Genomic DNA, 23,330 nt, shown 5'->3' on the forward strand with positions numbered 1-23,330 from the left:
TATATTTAAAAATATTACTTTTGGCTACAAAAACCAACATTGTCAACATATCAATAGGAAATGTATATATTAATTTTCCTAAAATGATATACATATACAAATTGTTACATAAATATTTTTTTACTCTAAGGCCTGGTTTCAAATACAAGGCTTCGATTAAGCCAATTAGGACATTTAAGTCACTTTTATAAATGTGCCTTAGAAAAAACATTAATGGTGCCCATCTTGAGACAAAGCAATGGCACTGGTATATTTTAAGAGAAGTCAGTGAAAGGTGCTTTTAGTTAAAAACAGCTCAAACATTTATTTTAGTCTGGTACTAGGCCTTGTCTATGAAACCCGGGGAAAGTCTAATACGTAGAAGTGGCTATTTTGCCATAAATATGCCATACTTTGAACAGATGAAAAATGCTGATATATAATATCAAGATACATTTATCAATCGAATGGTTTGACGAATACATGCAAGCTCCTCACACAACTAGCAAGAGTAACATCTGTCAAACACTCCCTAACAGCTGACAATCACAAAGCTGTTATATTTCAATGTGCATTTGCATTATATGGCTTGCATTGCTGGGGCAGTAAAAAGTGAGACCGGATGTCTCACATCAAACTGTTTGAATACAAATGTCAGCAGTCAAAGGAAAAGATTAAAATCAGTAGAATGCCAACTCTGCTGTTTAAACACTTCACTAGAGAGAGAGGGAAAGAGAGAGCTACTGTTTAAATGGTGTACTCAGTTCAGATGAAACGGGGCATTGAGGAGTTTGGTGTTGGTGACAGACGAAGCAGTATTTTAGTGCTGGCTCTGTGGCCGTATCACAGGGGGCTGCTGTCCGACAGCATTCCAGCTGGTGAACTCAGAGGGAAGGAATTTAGCGAGCGGAGTTCCGAACAACAGCCACGAGCAGGGTCAGGTGTTCCACACAGGTGGAAATCGAGAACTCTCTCTCTTTCTGTTCGCCCGTCTGTATCAGTAACCATACGAATTCGCCCCCTTTCCGACTGACCCCTCCCCCGTTTTCTTTTTTTTACAGTAACCCGTTTGATTGACAGCTACAGCTGGGCGTTCTACTGCATTCAGCTGTGCGGCTCAAAAAAGACGAGCCCTTCCCAATATGCAGCGGCCCTCTATAGCAACAGGCCTCGAACCAAGGCCAAAAAAAGAAGCACCCTTTCATTTGGGCCTACATTCCCTGATCATCACCCCTCATTCTAACCTTTCCCAATATCCTCCAAGCACAGCTCAGCAGCGTAATATCAAATGTTTGAATCCTGTGAAGTGAACTGAGCGGTCATCAGGTTTTCATCATTTCTGGGAGATGGTGATTAACTGTAAATCAATGAGGTCACACCATGACAGCACAACTGCCCGCTATAAAGACACTGATCGCTTTACCGCTCAAATGAACGACACATTTGGTAGTGGAGAGATATATTACAGATGGGAACATGATCCGTGCAGAAGACAGATTACTGCTGGGATATCAGTCGGTGTGAAGGAGATACAGGCAAACTGGTGCTCTGAAACATGGATATACAGACTCAACATGACTTAAATCTAAAACCAAGCATTATTTAAATGTGTAAACGTACTTTTTTGAAATGTACTTTGATGTAAAGAAATAACTGCTTAAATACGCCGTTGTTATTTTTAAGTTCTGTTCGGTGACGCTTCATAGCACTGAAATTATGCACTTCACCTCTGATATAAGTTTAAGTACAGTGGTGCAAAAAGTATTTAGTCAGCCATCAATTGTGCAAGTTCTCCCACTTAAAAAGATGAGAGGCCTGTAATTTTCATCATAGGTACACTTCAACTATGAGAGACGGAATGGGGGGGGGGGGGGGGGGGGGGGCAAATCACATTTATCTGATTTGTAAAGAATTTATTTGCAAATTATGGCTGAAAATAAGTATTTGGTCAATAATAAAAGTTCACCTCAATACTTTGTTGTATACCCTTTGTGTGCAATGACATAGGTCAAACGTTTTCTGTAAGTCGCCACAAGGTTTTTACACACTGTTGTTGGCAGTTTGGCCTATTCCTCCATGCAGAGCTCCTCCAGAGCAGTGATGTTTTAGGGCTGTCAGAGTGAAACACAGATTTTCAACTCCCACCAAGATTTTCAATGAGGTTGAGATCTGGAGACTCCAGGACCTTGAAATGCATCTTACAAAGCCACTCCTTCGTTGCCCAGGCGGTATGTTTGGGATTATTGTCATGCTAAAAGACCCAGCCACGTTTCATCTTCAATGCCCTTGCTGATTGGTTTTTACTCAAAATCTCCTTATACATGGCCCCATTCTCAGATCAGTCGTCCTGGTCCCTTAGCAGAAAAACAGTCCCAAAGCATGATGTTTTCACCCCCATGTTTCACAGTAGGTATGGTGCAACTCACCATTCGTTCTCCTCCAAACACGACTTGACTTTTTGTTGAGTTTTTACAATAAAGTTATATTTTGGTTTCATCTGACCATATGACATTCTCCCATTCCTCTTCTGGATCATCCAAATGTTCTTTTGCAAACTTCAGACAGGCCCGGACATGATCTGGTTTAAGCAGGGGGACACGTCTGGCACTGCAGGATTTGAGTCCCTGGCGGCGTAGTGTTACTGATGGTAGCCTTTGTTACTTTAGTAGGGCCCTATAAAATCCGTTTTATTTTTTCCCAAATTCCGTTTTATTTTTTCCCAAATTCCGTTTTTTCCGTTTTAATTTTTGCAAATTCCTTTTTTTCTGTTTTAATTTTTGCAGATTCCTTTTTTTCCGTTAAAATGTTTGGCAATTCAGTTTTTTTTTACCCTTTACTGTTATTTTGGTGAAAAAAGAGTGTGATTTTAATGTTAATATAATAGAACATAAAACAAAAAATAGGAATGACCTTAAATTTACTGAGGTAACAAACATCACATTTACTTTTTAGGACAAATATGATATTTGGCATAACACTGCACTTCAAGTACTTCAAATATTAATGGTTATTAGCTTTAAACTTTCCGGTAAAATAAATTATAATAGTTTATATAAGTTAAAATGAAAGTGCTCCAGTAGCTTTTTCTTTCAAGTATTTAAAAAAAAAAAGAACTAAAAAAAAAAAAATCATAAGAATCATCTTTTACATACAGTACTATTAAGTAAAACATTTAAAGCTGAAAATTAACATTAAAAAATAACATTTCACCATGAAATCATGTAGTGAATTGTTCTGTGTGTTTAACAATCACCATTATGATATCCAGAGCTGTGAAAAATAAAAATACACGAAAACACAACACTGCCAGAAGTTTTTCCCCCAACTTCAAAGGCCCCTTTAAATGATTAAAACTAGATGCTTAATTTTAACTTTAAGGTTACTTATCATGTAAACTACCCATAGGCTACAGCATGTTAAATGCATGTTTGGAACAGACTAACAGAGGGGAAAATGGTCGCATTTGCAGCAGATATGCATTGCTGCCTAATGTGCCCATTATAAATCAAAGCACGAGATGACAGGGGTAGAGTAGAACACCGGAAAATCTGACAGAATGGACAATATTTGTCTGTCTGTGCAATACACGAGCCGCGGTTCAGGTGCGCACGCGACCAATGCTGCCTGAGCACAACGAGCATGCGGCTCCCGCTCTCCATACGCAAAGCTGCCTGCGCGTGCAGTGTGAAACCGCCGTTAGCGTCGAGTTTCTTAACTTTTTCGCTGCCGAAAGCAGAGCCGTGGAGACCAACTTCGCCATACTTTCATTGTTTTGAAGGGCGAGCTGAAATGACGGGAGGGGTTGTGTCGCGGAGATTTGCTTCCCCCCGTCTGCACTTTCCTCAGACATACGTTCTTAACCCACACGACACAGAATTTCATTACAAATATGTACAATTCCGGGGAAATCTGCGTTAACACTAGATTCCGCGTTTATATGCAGATTCCGCGTTAATATGCCAATTCCGCGATTCCGTCCGCGATTCCGTGATCGCGGAAATTATAGGGCCCTACTTTAGTCCCAGCTCTCTGCAGGTCATTCACTAGGTCCCCCCGTGTGATTCTGGGATTTTTGCTCACCATTCGCATGATCATTTTGACCCCACAGGGCGAGATCTTGCATGGAGCCCCAGATCAAGGGAGATCATCAGAATGTGATTTTCTGGATTTTTTCCATTCTGTCTCTCATAGTTGAAGTGTACCTATGATGAAAATTACAGGCCTCTCATCTTTTTAAGTGGGAAAACGTGCACAATTGGTGGCGGACTATTTACATTTTTTTGCCCTACTGTATAAACCTGATATTAACTACTAACATTTGCATCTTGTGCAAATCTATCCATGTTACAAAACTCATATTCCAACTCACAAACCATACATGTATACCTGGATTCTGAGAAAGGAATGCCAAGAAACAAACACAGATACACATGATCACCCCAAATAAGGTAGTTATTTTCCAGGGTAACGCTAGTAAAGGCAGTCCCATTCTGAGTTTCACTAGCACAGCCAGCAATACTAAACACCCTCCAGAGTTGAACATTTTTAGGCTTGCACAATCCGTTTTAATAACTACAAAAATATTAAACTAGTAACTCATGGAAAGGATTTCCTTCAAGGCACGATTTGCTAAAAGACAAAAATCCCTAAAGGAAAAAATGACTGCCCACGCCATGCAAACAATAATTTGCATCATGTACAGAAAGTGCCAACTCAGCAGCAGGCGTCATCATAGCGCACACTGATGTTTACTTACAAGAACAGTGTAACGACTGTTGCTGCTGCGTCTCCAAATGAAGGGATGGACGACAGCTCATTGTGGTCAAGCCTCCTGTCAATCAAAAGGACAAAATCCAGGTTAAACATGGCTTCATATAATAACTTTACAACATTTTTAATAACATTTCTTGTAATATACCCTATAGAGCCAAAAATTTCGAACATGCATTTAATGTATTTTGTCAAACATATTCATAAAAAAAATATTTTCCCATGGTAGCAGGATACTATACATTATATATATTTAAAATATATTTGAAAATGTTTTTATGTATTTTGCATTATTAAAGTATTGAAGCAAAGTATTAACACACAATGACCATCCACACATTGGGAGAAAGTAGGCCCGTCTGGCTGAGGGCCAGACACAGTCCCTCGATGTATTAAATATTTACAGCGCAGGTTAGTGGCTGGTGTCGGGTGATGATGGAAGGCGCTTATAATAGCAAACCTCTTTATTCCCAATCTCTGCCACTTTCAGGACAATAGCCACCAGCAAAAGTACTTAAATATCCAATAGCACTGACAGCTTTAAAAATGATTTACGACCGATTGCGGCTAACGGCTGTTATTAACATTATTACACCATTTAATGTACTTCATTCAATTGCTTCTCTCTGTGGGGCTTTAGCAGTGGGAATGTTTTCCAGCCAGGATTAGAAGTGGTACACGGAAAATTAACCAGCACTTCTACTCAGAAACAAAGAGTTGCCTTATAAATTGTATGTTAGGAGATGTGAATTGAATGAACATGAATTAAGATCAATTTAAAAAGACATCAACATCCTGAAAACACAGACAACACCCTGTTACAGCCCTGGAAAATTTGCTAAAATGCTAATTGATTTCATTAAGCAGGGACAGATTTACAGCTGACGTCGGGCAGATCTACAGGAGGTTTGGACAGGGACATGAGACTGTTCTACTCACACTTCTCTCAGGTTGGGCAGATTGGAGAGGATGTCCATATCGACTGCTGTCAGCTTGTTGTGGCTCAGATTTCTGAGTGAACAAAGAGAGGGAGGGGAAGAGAGAAATTTATTAAAACACTTTAGTCAGGCACTTACAGCGGTCAACAGACTCTACCCCTTCAGTAAAAAGCAGTGACGTGAAAACGATCGCATTTCTCTCTCGAGCAGACCCATTCAAGCACCCTAAATCTCTCGCCTCACTATATCTACTTTGCCAGCAGCAGCTTTCAACAACACACAGAACAGTCTATCAGTCCGGTTCATCACTGAAACGTGTCATATCTACACTTATGGCCCATAAATCAGAAACATCAACAGCCTCCTTTAGCGGGACGTCATCTTCATTTCAGCGCTGTTCAGGCGAGCACTCATCCAAGGGCTTCAGATTGGGCTTGGCAGAGCGTTGACCTCCTGCTCTCCCTGCTGAAATGTCAGAGATTGATGGCGCAGTGATCTATAAAGCTCCTGTCAGCTCTGTGGTTTCTTCCTTTGCTCCTCGGCTACTGCCTGCTCAGATTTTCCTTTCGGATGGGCTGCACCATTCTGCATTGTTTATAGTTGGAGTAACTGGTTTAAAGAGGGACTCTTTGACTAAATTTATTTTTCATTATAGGAAAGTATTGGAATTTTGGCAGTATCTTTTTCTATTTTTAGAGAAATTTATGAGCAAAGAAAGCAGGAATGTTAATAGGAAATGATGCTGGTGAGCTGAATTCAAACCGGAATTTCCCAAACAAACACCAAGGCTCAACACGTCGAGAATCACACAACTTAAGGTTTTTTTTATTTTTAAATAAGTCTCTTATGCTAACTAAGGCTGCATTAATTTGATCCAAAATACAGTAAAAACAGTATTAGTTTGTGAAGTTTTTTTATTCCTGTGATGGCAAGTTCTTAGCATCAGTGTCACACGATCCTTTAGAAGTCATTCTAATAGGATATAATATGATGCTCAAATATATTAATGTTGAAAATGGCTGCTTAATATTTTTGCGAAATGTATTCAATTGTTCCTCAAAAGAACAGCACGTATATTTTAAATATAAATCTTTTGTAACATTATAAATGTCTTTACTGCAACTTGTCATCTATGTAATGCATCCTTGCTGAATAAAAGTTGATTTACTGACTCCAAATTTATAAATACTAATATAATGTACATTCCAGGTGAAATACTTTAAAACATATTAAAGGAATGAAATATCATATATTTTTGTAAATTAATATTGCCGGTTAAATATTGCACACACACATACATACATACATATATACATACATATATATATATATATATATATATATATATATATACTTTTTTTTTTTTTTAAGGATTTTCCTGGTTAAACAAGAGTTATGCAATTACAATGGAAGTATATGGCGCAAACAAATAGTGTCTGGGATTTTGGAAGTTCAGAAAGTGTAATAAGTAGTATGTATCCACCTATAAAATCCATTTAGAAAGCTGTTCGTTCCAGAAAACACAAACTATTGACTTTCGGATTATCGTCAACTCCTTGACTAACAGATTAAATGGCACACCCACCTAGTTCCACTTAAGTAGAGTTAGCCGTTTTATTCGGCAGCTCATCTGTGCTTGTAAAGAAACAATTGAATGATTGTTTTTCCATCTGCTGTCGAGGCTGAGTGAGGTTTTGTGGAGCTAGCTGGTTGTAAAAAAGCGGAATTATGCCTAATGTGTCTGTTTCTCACTCAGAGCTGTCAACCGCAGACCATGAAGCCATACATATACAAACTTGAGATAGAACAGACATGGACTATAGTCGTAGTTTAGGATGGTTGTTTACCTTCTCAATTTAGCATTGTGTACCGAAAAAGGACTAAGCAAAAGGAAAAATATTTTAATGATGCACACATCAATTTAATAATCACTTCAAGTAACTCAATCTGTCCCTAATCAAGCGGTAAAGCTGAGCAGGCAAAGCAATTTACTCTAGTACTTAATTTGGTCTGAACAGGAAAAACAGTCACAATGCCTCTGTGGTTCGGCTCATGTGTGTGTTTGTGTGGAGATAATAACACAGGGTGCGCTGCCCTGAAGGCAATCGTCTGACAGGGGTGAACACAGCAAAATTGCAGTCCTGTACCATGAGGCAATTACCTAATTATACCGAAGCAAAGTGAAAAATTGCAGGGTTTCTTAAAAGAGCCTCGCCAGGGGGCACGAATACTGCCGAAAAAAATCATGTACGCCGCATAGAGCGGCAGTTCAATTCTACTTTAGCCATTTCCAACCTGCAAATTGCTGAAAGTGAGCGTAATGAAACCGACAATCTCGTCTTTTACACGCCGATTACTGACTGATGTGATGCTCATATTAGTTTCCACAACAAAATTGTAAGGGCTGACCAAATACATGGTTAAACAACTCCACAATTATCTGAGCTAAGAGATAGTGTCAAAAGCGCTGTCAATCATTAGTGGGTGGAGCTAATAAAGAGGTGGGAGGTATTAGAGTAATTTAAATGTTTTAATGCTATACAGCCAATCAATACAAACTGCTCATTAGACTAGATCATGGAGACATCATGTTTGGAGAACTGACCTATTCCTAACCAGCCAAAAAGGAAATGAGAGTGATTATATAATCACAGTGTTTAATTCTCAGTCACTCCACTTTGTTTAAGCCTCTTTATCTTATCAGATAACACTAACTTTCACACCTTCAGACTGACCTTTGGGGCATAAATCACATGGTCGTTGTAACCGTACAGCAGACTTAACTAACACTCCAGTTTCCCAGTAAGGGGTGATTTAAAAATGTAACATCCCTAAGGCTTAAGTTTTTTGTGGCTTCTAAAGTCCAAAATTTGAGTTTTGTGGCTTTTACGCTTTTAGACAATCTATACAACCGTTTGTACTTAGTAAAAATGTCTTAATGTTTTTGAAAGATTATTAGGCTCACCAAGGCTGCATTTAATTGATGAAAAATACAGTAAATACAGTAATATTATTACTTTTTTAATAAATGTAATTTCTGTGATGGCAAGGCTACATTTTTAGCATCATTACTCCAGTCTTCATAGTCACATGATCCTTCAGAAATCATTATATTTGGTGCTCAAGAAACATATATTATTAATGTTGAAAACAGTGAAAACCATGAAAGTAAAAAAGAATGAGGTCTCTGATATATCACCCCAACTTCTTATTTAAATAATAAATATTTTAAGATGGACAAAACATCAGGTTGTATCATGGGGTCTTAAATTATTTATCTTACTAGGTTTGGATGTTTCAGCTTATTGCAAAAAAAGAGAAGACTACCTAAAATGAATGAAAAAAGCTTACATTCATATCGAAATATTAGACTACAAAACAATATTGAAAATGAAGTTTTGAAGCGCAAAGTACGGTCGAGCTGGCCGTTGCCAACTTGGCAGCACTTTACCCCATGTCAATTCCGGAAAATTGACACTGGGCAAAGAGGTGAGACGTGGCTGGAGCTGAGGTGACGTGATGACTAACAGACAGCAGACAAACGCCCTTAATTATGCAGAACTTTAAGGCTTCATATAATGTAAACAACTTATAAAAATAAAATAATAACCTATTTACTTTAATGCCTATTATGATTCAAATTATGAACAAACACGTTGCTCTTTGCTCTGAACCAAACAAACAAAGCTCCTTTTCCTCAGAGAATCCAACTGGCCAACTAGCCCTTTAAAGGAGACCACAAACACTCCTTTGAATCACTAAGAAACTAGTTAATGAAGTTGAAGGAACATGCTCATCTACAAATTAAACAATAAATTAAGAATTTTATCTTCAGGAATTATTAAATCATCCTCAAACTATTCTCAGACCAATTCAGAAACGAGTACCAAGTTCAGATTCAGAACACACTTATACCCGCCATTCAACCATTTTATAGTCATGCAGGCAATAATGACTTCCAACCATAACTGTGCTAGTTCAAGCTAGTAAATTCAACTTCAACTAACAGGCATTGATGTCTATTTTTTCTCTTTTCCATTAAACCTGAAGGTGAACAGCCAACAGCTTCCTATGCCAGGAAGCCAGGGTAAGGGAACATTCACACCTAACAAAGGTCAAAGTCATTTAGGAAATGACCAAAGAAAAAAAACAAAAACAACCACTAGTACAAATGCATTGCCAATAACAAACTGAATTGTGCAGTTTTGATTTTAGGCCAACATAGTGGGTTTTATTTTGGCCACTTAATGACATTATTTGAACACTGCTTAGTGTAAACAACAAGAACCTGTTCATATGTTGAAACCAAGCCAAGTTCTGATATGCTGGTTCAGGTATAGAAAATAATATCAATGTTATAGTTACATAAACAATAAAAAGTTTTCCCCTCAAATAACCATATCATGAGCAGAACGCAAGAGACGACCTTTATCTATCGGTCTATCTTTATCACTGATAAGCGGAGTGTGAACTTCGGTCTTTGGAAGTGTGAAATGATGTCAACGATGGAGCTTTATGATGCAGCTGGAAGACAGAAGCGTCTTTAATGCACCCAGTTTTAGAGGGCCATAAACTAGTCAAAGAATAACTCTTCTGTCACAGCCATGGACGAAGGAGAGGGCGAGAGACCAGACGGACAGACACTTGCTTCTCTAAAGCCGCACAGCTTGTGCTACTCTCTCTCTTTTTCCTGCCATAAAGACCATTTACAGCCAAGCAACACTATACTGATAGTGAAGCCAGGAGCTTTTGCCGACAGTCCAAACAAAGCACAGAAAAGGGAGCGAGAGTATCAAATCTAGAGTGAAGATCATGAGATAAAGATCATCAGGAAGTGAATGCTACACGGTGGGAGAGAGAGAAATTAAATATGAGGAAAAAAAGCAACAAACAAAAGAAAACTAAGTAACATGAAGCTTGAATCCTAGACACATTTTAAAGAAATATGACAGAAATTGGGCCTGGGAGCCAGTAAGGGCCTCTTCTTGTCCTCGTCTGAGCCAAAACCACATCTACAGATGGAGGGCTCGGACTTGATTATATACACATTCGTTTCAATTGATAATTTTCTGTAGTTTAATGAAAACCCTGAGTTTAGACAGAGAGTGTAAATATGTCTTGCATAGTTACCGGCCAGCTCGTGACAGATTGTTCCAGAAGACTTCAAAGTGAACAGAACAAGTGATCGTTAGATTACAGATTTACCCTGCATATGGTTTATTATCTTAACAGAAAGGAAAACGTGGAGTAATTGCACTACTAGCTCAACCGAAACATGAGTGGTCAACATCAGCAGTATATTCATCATGTACAGTATAAAGCATATCAAATTTAATTTTGTGGGGCTGTATAAGCAGGGTCTAACTTGCAAATGTACGAGAACATTTAAACACAGAAAGATAAATATTATTTACCTAAGCAATAACTTAAACAACAAAATTACTAAAACTGAAATTAAAATTATTAAAAAAATATATAATATATCAGGGATGCTACAATCCTCAATATAATATTGAACCGTTCGGTATGGCATTCATGGTTCAATACGCGCTTCAAGCTTAGGGCTAATTAGGGCTGGGAATCGATTCCAAAAAGAATCGATTCCTCGATTCCAAGGCGTTGGGAATCGAGAGTCGATTCCAACGTTTGGAATCGATTCCATCGCGGGGAATCGACTCCTCTTTATACACTTGTCTCTCGCTTACTAATAATGATTGGAAGTCTATTTAATTTTTGCAAAAGGTTCTTTTGAACAGTTAGTTTCAAATAACGAGTTAAAAATAAAGCAATTCGGCGTCATTGCGTGATGACGTTACTAGAACAGAATTCTAACTACTTATTTTTATGGTATGAAACGTTCAAATCAAGCCATATGTGAACGCATATCGCTGATTATTTCTATAACTTTCATTCACTTAGTTTAATAGTGTTTATTGTCATTGTTTCCTTCTGTGATCCTGCATCGTGGACAAGTTTGCTACATTTTGCACACAAAAACTCCATAATTTTAAATTGTGAAATGGTTCTGTTGTCCACAACGGTAGGTTTTGAGCGCTGCTTACAGATGCAGATGTGAGGGTCTTATTTTAATTTTCTATTTTCTTTTATTTTCTTTAATCCATTGATAACGGAAAGAAAATGCGCCTAGACTAGAGTACAGCTTAATGACCGAGTGTAATGTTGCTATAGTAATGAACGCAACTTGCTTTTTGTTAATATTGTGTTTTTTTTACCTCGTACATTCTGTGCAAAAGCACTTATTTGAACGTAGTCATTTAACTTAACTGTTTACATGCATTTTAGACATGTCATGTAGTTTTAAACATGCAATAAATGCACATCCATGAATAATGTGCTATCCTTTTTATTTATTAGGCTAAATCGCATTTACTTCTGGGCTATATGGGCCATTTCAGGAGAATCCATCATTTAAAATTCATTAGAGTTATGGAAATGTATCATCATTTTACAAATAAAGTTTCGGAGAAGGATACTTTCTACATCCTTGTATCCTGCGGTCACTCCGGAACTAGGTTCCTCCGTCGATTTTGTTAAAAAAAGAAGAATCGAAAAGGAATCGAAAACAACAGTGTGGAATCGATTCTTGGAATCGACTCCGTCGATTCCGGAAACAGGAATTGGAATCGGAATCGATTCCAAAAATTTCGGAATCGACCAGCCCTACGCGCTTGTGAATTGTGTGGGGGTTTTTTTGCATTCAATTAATTATTTATATTCTCTCTGTTTTAAATATTTCTCTCGGCTCTGTTGGAGTGTGCCTGTGAGTTTACGCGCTGTCTGATATGAGCAAATATCCAATCATATGCACTAAAGATAGGGCGTGTTTAGTCACGTTTTAAAGCCTTGACGGTTAAACATTTAATTCGTGTTTTACATGCGCTAAGCGCGCGCCTGTCAAACGTGATTACTGGACTAAGTAGTCTTACTGTAGCCTGACAAGCCAGACCCACATCAAGATGTTTGGTCAGGAAACTCAACATCGACAGGGCTTAGTCCAAGGCGCGGGATAAACGGTTGTCTTTCAAACTCCCTCTGCATGCCATAGGATAGCGCTACAACCAAACAGAGCAACGAAGGTTAGCTGATAGATTAAACTTTCGCCATATCCGGTCAGCAAAACTCAGAACACATCTTCCTTTCTTAAGAATGACTTCAGTGCCGTTCTTTGTTCTTTTCTCAGAGAAAAGCTTAACTCCAAGTCTTCCAGTCACGGTCAAAGCTGATTTGAAAGACCGCCGTTTGCCAGCTTCTGTGTTTACTAGTAGCACGCAAGCGCAACTCTGCCATTATGTTAAGCCCCGCCCACCGACTCTATACACGATGTGATTGGCCTGACCAGAGTTTGGTTTTTAACAGCTCAGAACTGTATTGAGAGTTGGTAGACGAAACTCAAGGCAGATTAGATTTGCTGCCGCTAGTGTGCGTCTAGATTTCAAGGCTAGTCTTACTGCACTAATACTGTGAAATACACACAATATAAACACAGTTGGTTATGTCTTAAGTGAAAGTAAAATCGCGCATGAGATGCGAGCAGGTCCTAGCAGCGCAGCCTAATGATTGTGAACACTTGTCCTTAAAGGGACAGTTCACCTCTAAAGTCATGTTAATAAAACATGCCTCCATTTATTTATTCAATTTCATATATATATATATATATATATATATATATATATATATATATATATATATATATATATATATATATATATATATATATATATATATATATATATATATATATATATATATATATATATATATATATATATATATATATATATATATATATTAGGGGTGTAACGATACGCGTATTCGTATTGAACCGTTCGGTACGAGGCTTTCGGTTCGGTACGCGGTACGCATTATGTACCGAACGGTTCTTGGACTAATTAATTAGATTTGGAAAATAAAAAAGTGTGTGAAATATAATAATATGCGTTCAACAAGGTAGCCCAATAACCAAAACGACATAACAGGCAATGCCCCTGACACCGCCGAAGTGAAAGAAAAAAAACACCAAATATGTTTTATGCTGCTCAGTCAGGTGCTCGCTTACTCAGTAGGCTACGCGCTGAATGCTCGTGGCAAAATGGCAATTGCGTTTAACAGACCAGAAATAGAAGATCCTCCAATAACCAACAGGTCTGGTGTTTGGGTGAACTTTGGATTCTTGGTAAGCTATGATGGTGTTGGCAAGATTGATGGATTAAAAAACAACGGTATGTCGCATTTGCTACAGGTACAGCAGCGGGTACAGCGGGTATATATATTTCATATATATATATATATATATAAATTGAATAAATAAATGGAGGCTAAAATTAAAACTACATAGTCTTCAATATACATTGATTAAAGGCTACTGTATTATTACTTTATTCAAGAGCACTGATTTTCTGTCTTTTATTGTTTTATTAACATGACTTTAGAGGTGAACTGTCCCTTTAAGGACAAGTGTTCACTTGCGATATACCGGTACTGGAAAAATACCGGTATATATTTTATTTAAAACGGTACGATATCATGATTTGGCACATTTCGGTATATGCTGCTGTTCCGAAGTTCACCGCTAGATGGCAGCGCTCTACCCAAACTGAGCCGAAACAACCGGCAAATGTGACAACAACATAGACGGACAAAATGGATAAAGCAGTCGAATCTCACTCAAGATGCCCAAAACGAATTAATAAAGAGAGGAGTAGAAGTGACATTTGTAATGACTTTGCTTATAAAACTGATGAAGAACCATCAAACCTAGCCAAGAAGCATCTGTCACTATCCTGACTTTAAGACTTCTGAAGAGATCGACAGGTCAGTGAATCATTCAAACCATCTCATTTAGACATTTATTTTCTTTTAACACTGATCAACGCACACACATAGCCTAACATAAGATCGAATATCACAATCTCCAGCGTTCTTTTCAACCAATGACATTTAGATCTCATTATATTTGCACGTGTAGCCTACTATTGCACTATTTACATTCGCGTTAGACACAACCGACTGTGTTTATGTGAATACTCACTAAAGACGGACATTTGTACATAATTCTGTGTATTTGACTGTTTAAGGAAACTTAATGTGTAATGTGCGAGCGTGACTAAGTGTGTGTGTGTGTGTGTGTGTGTGTGTGTGTGTGGTATGAGCTCATATCTCCTGTAACTGTTATTACGAAATGCTATAAAATCTCTTGCATGTTCAAATGATTTCCGTTCTCCATCCCGAGACGAGCGTGAAATGTTGAATCGGATTATGCAGATTGCTTTAGTGTAGTGCGATGTCTTTTGAAACCAGAAGCAATTAGCTAATTTTGAGAGATTTTTGCTGAAATTATTTCTCACAAGAAAGTTTTCAAATGACTGATTTGATGTGATAAGCTTTGCTGATTAATTTACTAATAAACATTTGTGGTAATTTCCCACTTTATAAACTCAAAACTTGCATAATTGTTCTCATTCGCGTGCAATATACCCGCGCTAATATCAGACCTTGTGGTATCGATTTAATATCGGTACTTCGGTATTAGATTGTGGTACCGTACCGAAGCCAAAATTGTGGTATCAAGCCATCCCTAATAAATATAAATATATATATATATATATATATATATATATATATATATATATATATATATATATATATATATATATATATATAATACAAAACACTAGGAAGGTCTACAAGGGTTTTTTTAAGTAAAGTTACACACACCAGTACCACACCATACCTGGAGGAGGTCCATATTCCATGAGTAGGAATATAGTGTGGCCCCATTAATCATTCTGAGTAATGTTAATTTCTTAGTTAATGTTTAATAACATTAAAATCATAATCAAAATAACTTTTTTAATGGACCTAAGATAAAACTTACAATGATCAGTATTTCTTAACTAACATTACCAAAACCATTATACTTTCTGTACCAAATGTAGCTATTGCTCAATCTTAGTTAATGCATTAAATAATGAGACTATATTTGTTAGCCTACCTGTTGTTCTTTATAGCCTAATTCTTTTGCACTTTAATCTGTTTGAAAATTGTACTTTTACAGCTCTGAAAAAAAATCAAGAGACCACTTAACATTGATTTCTCATTGTTTCTCAATGTTAAGTGGTCTCTTAATTTTTTTTCCAGAGCTGTATATATTTTTGGTGCACTATTGTATCAAACATTCAGTTATTTTTGTTATTACAAAAATAGTTAATACAAATACAAAGCTATTATGCTATGGCAACACTTTTTTGCAACTTATTTCAATATCGTGATAAAACTTCAGCAATTAATCGCAACATGAACAATTGATATCGGCACATGCCTAATTGTGATAATAATATATCACAATATAAAAATTTGTTCTGTATTTTTTATTAAATAAATGCAGACTTGATGAGCAGAAGAAACTTCTTTCAAAAACAATACAAATAGCAATGTGTCCAAATTTTTGGCCTGTACTGTCTATATATATATATATATATATATATATATATATATATATATATATATATATATATATATATATATATATATATATATATATATATATATATATATATATATATATATATATATAATCCCAGTGAAACTAAATTAACACTGAATCTGATACCGATCTACAGTATTTAGACACAATCAGGCATATATAAAGGTATATAATTAAATATTTTCATTATTATTACTGCAAGATAGTAACAGGGCATTTAAACATGGGACGGGTAAATAAAAAAACAAAACAATAATTCTCATTATCATAAAAATGGCCAAATCCTCGATCGATCGATCGGTCGGTCGATCGGGCTGTCTGTCTGTCTGTCTGTCTGTCTGTCTATCTATCTGTACCCTAAGGTATTATGTCAAAAAATGGGGTTAGAGGGGTAGTTTGTCAGTAACGGTTCCACAGAATGTTAAATGGTGATTTTAGTCTCAAGACCAAATGTGCAGGGGGTGCTCTATAAGGCCTGTTTCTCTCCAACTCTCTCACCCCTCCCCTTTCTTTCACTCTTTTTTATGTCTTTTCCAGATCTCCAAACTCTTACCAGATGTACAGAATTCACAGATGAGTCATCCATCACTTCTTAGACACTTAAACAAAGGAGGGGAGAGAAGGAGGTGCTCAAATGTGTCTCAACAGAAAGAGAATCTGGAATATTTGTTTGATCCTGTTGGAATTTCGATTCTGGTCCTAGTGTGGCTGCCATTCCCCTAACCGAGACATAACAACACTCATCTTCATCTAAACTAGTCCAAATTGCAGTTATGCAGCGTTTTAGAAGATATTCGCTCTGTGCACCGTTATATGGCTAGCTTCGTGTTTTAAACTCGGTAAAAAAGAACCAGGGCATAAATCAACGGATAAAAAGTCCTTGAATTAATGGAAACTCCTCACGAGTAGTGCTAACGGAAGGTGCCGTTAACCTCTGTGGCCACGCAGGCCAAGCTAAACACGGCAAGGCACTCCTTTAACTCACGAACCGATAACGCAAGCAAACTCCAGGCACACACCTGGAGCAAACCAGCTCAGCTTTTTACATATGTTTTGTGTTACGCTGTCAAAAAATCTAGAATGCGAGTTGCTGTTTTTGAATGCAACCCAAGTCTACAGCAACGGGATTAATAAAGCATACTGCTCAGATAACGAAATGAACAAGCATCAAAACGAGTTCGACTGCTGATGACATACTGCTGACTGGTTTCCACACGTCGAAAGAATAAACAATGGGTCGGAGAAGTAGATCAAGATCTAGAAGTTTCGTCAATGGAAAGCAATGGACCGTGACATTGAACTAACTCTTGTAGCTTGGCCAAAGACGCACCGCACCCTTAACCTACAGGTTTACACAGCGGCTCCACAACAGGTGACAGGGACCGTAAAGAAAAGACCAATGCAGAAAAACAACACATCAATCCCCCTTCAGGGAGGTGAGAAAAATCTGGTGGTCTGTTTACCAACCCTAAAGAGGGGACCAAACTACACTCACACATGTGGCAACCCAGGTTGCACATACAAACCAACCACCACCCCCTCCGCTTTCAAAACAATCAGGAGGGCCACCAAAGGGTCGTTCTAGTTTACTTTGAGAAATAAGACTCATATGGTTTGTTATATCGAGCCAAACTGTTTCCATCACCTCTGTCTTCACAGTACACTAACTAAACAGACAAAATCATCAGAAATGTATCTCATTTATCCTGAATGGGTCTGAGAAAAATTGCTTAATTTTTTTGTCATTTCTTTACTTCAGATGGGATCAGATGCAGGAAACATTTTTAATGGAGAATAATTCACAAGGAATTCAGACAACTTTTTCAAATTTGCAGATGGAGACTTTGGAGGGCTCCGTCATGCAATGTGGAAGCCAATAAGATTACTCATAACATTCATCAGTTAATTCAACCGTCTCCTCCACTCTCAGGTTAAAGGGATAGTTCATCCAAAAATTCAAACTCATCATTTACTCACACATGTTGTTTTAAACCTATAGGGCATACTTTCTTCTGTGGAAATCAATAGTGTCTTAAACTGTTTGGAACCAACATTCTTCAATATACATTTTGCAAAAGAAATAATTACAGGTCTGGAACAACAGGTTGAGCAAAAGATGAAAATTTTCATTTTGGTTGAACTGTCGCTTTAAATTAGCACTTATCAGAGTCTTAAGGCCCATGTTTGTTTGGAATTAATGCCATTAATGCCAATAATGATTTTATAGTTTATGGTAAAACTATATCAGGTGTTTACCATTTATTTTTGCTATAACTACATTTGGTTTAAGTTCACTGTAAACTTAACGTAAGCAGGGCTCCAGACACATATATTAATTAAGGAGCCATTGGCTCCTGAAAGGGAAAAAGTTAGGCACCAAATTATTTTTTTCAAGTGTATTGATTTTTATACTGTAATCATACATTTGAATTGCCCTGAACCTGAAATATTTGAGTTAGCTAATTCACACATTTAAAATTTATGTAAGCTTAATTTTTTTGTAGTGGTGGAAACTTGACTAAATAATTCATAAATACCACCTTGCTAATTGGTTACACAGTGCTTTGGTAACATTAGCATTAGGACAGCAATACAATACATTTATCATATATCGGTTCTCAAACTAAGCTCTACTAGTCACCATGATGGTAAACAACATAACAGAAAATCTTCTAAACTAGCATAAAACATTAAACACCACAAAATCTCCCACTTGAATGTTAATTGTGCACACAAACACACACAATAAAACTTAAGTTTGCCATTTTATAAATTAAAAGAAACAAGTACATAAAACTCAAAACAATTAAACAATTCAGATTACTTAAAATGTGTCAGTTTGGAGAACTTAATTAATTAGCTTGAACTAATTTGTTTAACTTGAGCTGGCTCTACTCAAACTAATTGATTATTTTGAGTGTTTACAGTGTTTGTTAATTACTTCAAAAGAGTTCACTTAATTTAAAAAAAGTTTCTCACAGAGTTATCACAATCTAATAAAACATGCTTCAATGATAAAAAGTTTTGACAGAAAGAACATGTCGGTGGACCTTTACCTAGTATAAAAAACTGGAGTCATCCAGAAATGTCTTAAGGCTCATATCTCAAAGTTAACCTTAATCCACAAAGGGTCATGTGCAAGTTGGTGATGCCAACACCTCGCTGCTTCCTACTCGCCATCAAGGTCTCTGTGAGCCACGGGGGAACCATTAAATAAAAATAAAAAAAGGGCAGTATGGAGAAACTATTTGGACAACTGGAAGGCATTAAGGCTTGATTTTATACTCAGGCTATGTCCACAGGGTTTTTCCAACCAAAGGTTTTTCTACTTTTGATTGATATATTAGTATTACAGATGGACAACCAAAAAAATATCTCTGGCCTATAACTTTAAAATCTAGCTTCTGTTGAATCTGTCAACAGGAAAGCAGACGATAAGTGACATTAAGATGCTGGAACGTGCCTTTAGTTTATGGAGACACTGCAGCGCAGTTTGATGCTCCTTGGGCGAGTTTGTGATGTGCGGTTACGCAAGCAACAGGTTTGGATGTCACAAGCGCCTTGACTACTTGTGAATTGTCAGAGAGGCGTACAAAAGCTCTGAACATGAATAGTGACATGTGCATAGAGATAGTTTTAGGGATTAATGAAGATAAATAATCAGCGTTTATGACAGACCACAGCTGCCATAAGCCTTTGAGAGAAAAGCAGCCACTTGTTAACAACACAAGCCAGTTGATTTGGGTTTATGCTTTTGTTGTCAATACTTTTTGATTATTGAAGAAAAAAAAAAAAGGTTATCACCTGTAAGTATCTTTCATGTACTTTCCTAATACATGTTACTGGACTTATCATGATGATTCATTTGTGAAAAACATTCCTATTCTGCAGAAGTCACCAAACCCTCTTATTTTTCAGCCTATTCAAACCACCTGTCAGATAGAGACCACTCTTTACCAATTTTGATCAGAAATGTGCCACATTAGCTTCCCACCAAAATCGCTTTAAGCATTTTAATGGTATATTCTAGGTCCACGGACTAAAGCAGTCAGGCAGACCAGGTCGAATTACTCAGCAGTAGGTTAGACAGTCCTTGAGGCAGAACATCAACAGAGCTACCTGCCCAATCATTCCCATCTAAAGCCTGATATCATGTGTAATGAATGTTTCACAGTCCTATCAGACAAAGAACGCTTATGTCAACCACCCTTGGTAGCCTTCTTGTCTTCATAAAATGATCTGCGGCCATATCTGTCTTCATATATTTCAAATAAGGCCCAACGAAGTATCTAATGCACCAAACCTGATTAAAATGTAACAAATCGGATCATATATAATGCAAAAAAGATAGCCTGTGACTCCAGTTGATGCTTCCGTGTTGAAACTTGTGTGTGAGGATAACCATCTTTTAAACCTGACAAAAACAGTGAGGGAGCTGCCTTTGTGAAATTGATAAAATGGGTATCTTTGTATCACTGAAACATGCAGTAAAGGTGTTAAAGATAATACTGGGTAGTAAAATCGTTCCCTTTGAAAATTATATGATTGTGATCTCGAACATACAAACAGATAAAACCCAAACGACTGTCTAGGCTGTAGAGATACATTACACTAACACCAAATGCCCCAAATTACATCTTTAAAAGTGATGTCAGGTTTGTAAAAAAAATGTTGAAGAAATATGATTATTACCTTTATGTTTTCAAAAAATCATCTTTAAAATATATCTGCAAGGTCATTCTATGCCAAATAACTATAAAACAGCTACTGCCACTGATCTACCATCTTAGTTGATATAGGGCACTTTTGAGTAAAAACTCAATTTTCAGGTAAATCTATAAACTAGACTAAATAAAATGTAAAAAAAAAATAATAATAATAATATATAGAAATAGAAAGAAAGAAAGAAAGAAAGAAAGAAAGAAAGAAAGAAAGAAAGAAAGAAAGAAAGAAAGAAAGAAAGAAAGAAAGAAAGAAAGAAAGAACTAACTGCATTATTATTGCCACATGATGACTAAACTGCAAAGTTTATGAAAAGTATAACTGAAGGTAACACCTTTCAGAACAATGGATTTAATCATGTTTTCTCTGAAACAAACTTACGGAACACAACCATGGAGAGATTTTTTTTTTTAACGTTTTTCTTTGGCGGCTTACACTAGTCCAACAATATGTAAAAGTAACTCCAAGGGACAATTATTTCCAAGCAAATAGGCAACACAACTGAATATGTTCGTTGCTTCATGACTTTGACTCATATCAGAAGGCCTCCCAAAACTGTCTGTCAGAGTTTCCAAACTTATGACAGTGAGTAGTCAAAACCTGGCAGGTCACAATACTGTAACTACTACCTTGTTATGATTTTTAATGGTAAATAAAAACCTCTGTTAGTCCTTAAAAATAATTTAAATAAAGATGATACATTATATATATAGCCTAGGACATAACACATGTCATTTGTTATCCTGTGACTTTTGAGTCAGTTTCTTTCCTGGACAACTTCAGTTACGGGTGTTAAAGAACATAACGCGTGTTAATTTGAAGAGAATGTGATTGTAACAGGTTATATCTTTCGGACAGGACAGTTTGTGTACTTACAGATGCACAGTGCTCTTGGGCAAGTCTTGAGGGACACCAGTCATGTCCAAACGACTGCAGTCCGTCGTATCAAGCGTACAAATACAGTTTTGAGGACATGGTGCGCCATAATTGATTAGCAGTTCCAGCGTCAAAAGCCAATAAAACACATGATATGAAAGTGATCCCATCTGTCCCAGCCACGCCGCCATTTTGTATCCAGTTGTCTCAGCGCTTAACGTCTGATCTCCCTCTCATCCACAAACGGACAGCTCGAGCTTATTGAGTTTCTCAGAGTTCGAGTAATTCGCCTTCATTAAGTTGTTTGTTTACCCAACGGTAATATCAAATTATACTGCGTTGTTTTTGGGCAATGCATCAGTCCTGGACGTAAAAACGGTCCCCAGTAAAATTGTATCTCCCCTGCTGCACCACGTAAGTAAATCAAAGGTGAATCACGACGAGGCAATAGAAGAAACTTGTCCAGAAGCCAAAACTAAATACAGTTGTCCTTAAAAGGTTGAAAAGTGGGTCTGGATGGGATAGACAGGCGCTTTGTTTTGGCAAGAGAGATCCGCTGGATCAAATGTAGTTTGAAGAGTTTATATCGTCAACAGTGTTTTTAAAGTTCTTATAATGGTTTGATCGCAAGTGATTCATTATTATAAACAGTAAAAACATAGTAGACTGTGTCCATTAACTCCATACGTGCGTGTTGAAAGAAAATCTGGGATCATCGGCGCTTTAAAGAAACTTTTCCTCTTGGAAAACCGCACTCTTTAAAAAGTTTGAGGCTCTCGCTTCTTCGCTATAAAGTTTCCGAACTGCGAATGCAGGATTTTAAATCACTGTAATGAATTATAATAAACCACTTTTGAAGCGTAACAGTTCCAGTAAATCCGTCCGATTGTTGTGAACTTTGCGGCTCGCGTTCGTTCACACTCTCTCTCTCTCCAGCCGTTCTGCTCGCGGTTAAAGGAACTGGGAAGCTTTTATCTTGATCTCGTTGTACGGTCCGAAAACTCCGATAATTCACAAAATCAGTTCGCACTTCTGACCGCTTCCATCGATTGTTTCCCCCTCCCGGACTTTACTTTCTTTTTAGCCGTTCTTTCGTCCCACGTTGGATACATAAGAAGTGATAAAGATTCCCTCATTTTGCTTCCCGATTGGTGCATGGAGGATGATTGACGGCCGAGCTCTAGATCTCATTGGCTGCTTTAGAGCGCTCAAGCGCCACGATTTTGGACGTGCCAGGGCCCAGCTGTCAGTCAACTCGTGTTAGCCCCGCCTATCTTTCCCACCCTGAGTGCGAAACGGCACCGCCTTCTTTCACTCTCGTCTTAAAGGGACAATGTTCACTTTTAATACAAAAAAAGTTCACGTCTTTTAATAACTTATTATATTATGTTATAATATAATAATATATTATAATACAATTAATATAATATAATAAATAGGCCTACACCAATGCTAATAATATCTCAATATGCACCAATAGTATTTTCTATGTATCCTATTCATTTGTTAACATGTATTATTCATTGCTTCAATTAGCTAAT

At 37.2% G+C, this 23,330-nt stretch overlaps 1 protein-coding gene across 1 annotated transcript in view; it reads right to left on the bottom strand.

Moving 5' to 3' along the window:
- The window catches only part of lrig1 (leucine-rich repeats and immunoglobulin-like domains 1), a 49,133-nt gene extending 26,238 nt beyond the window's left edge, over window positions 1-22,895 (bottom strand). Inside the window, exons 1-3 of the mRNA XM_067432112.1 lie at window positions 21,790-22,895; window positions 5,689-5,760; window positions 4,736-4,810 (exon numbers count right to left, since the gene is read on the bottom strand). Of these exons, the coding sequence (XP_067288213.1) occupies window positions 4,736-4,810; window positions 5,689-5,760; window positions 21,790-21,980 (338 nt within the window). The 5' untranslated portion in view covers window positions 21,981-22,895. The remainder of the gene's footprint in view (window positions 1-4,735; window positions 4,811-5,688; window positions 5,761-21,789) is intronic.
- Between the last annotated feature and the right edge of the window lie 435 nt (window positions 22,896-23,330).

Source organism: Pseudorasbora parva, chromosome 22, assembly GCF_024679245.1.
Source record: "Pseudorasbora parva isolate DD20220531a chromosome 22, ASM2467924v1, whole genome shotgun sequence".
NCBI lineage: Eukaryota > Metazoa > Chordata > Actinopteri > Cypriniformes > Gobionidae > Pseudorasbora > Pseudorasbora parva.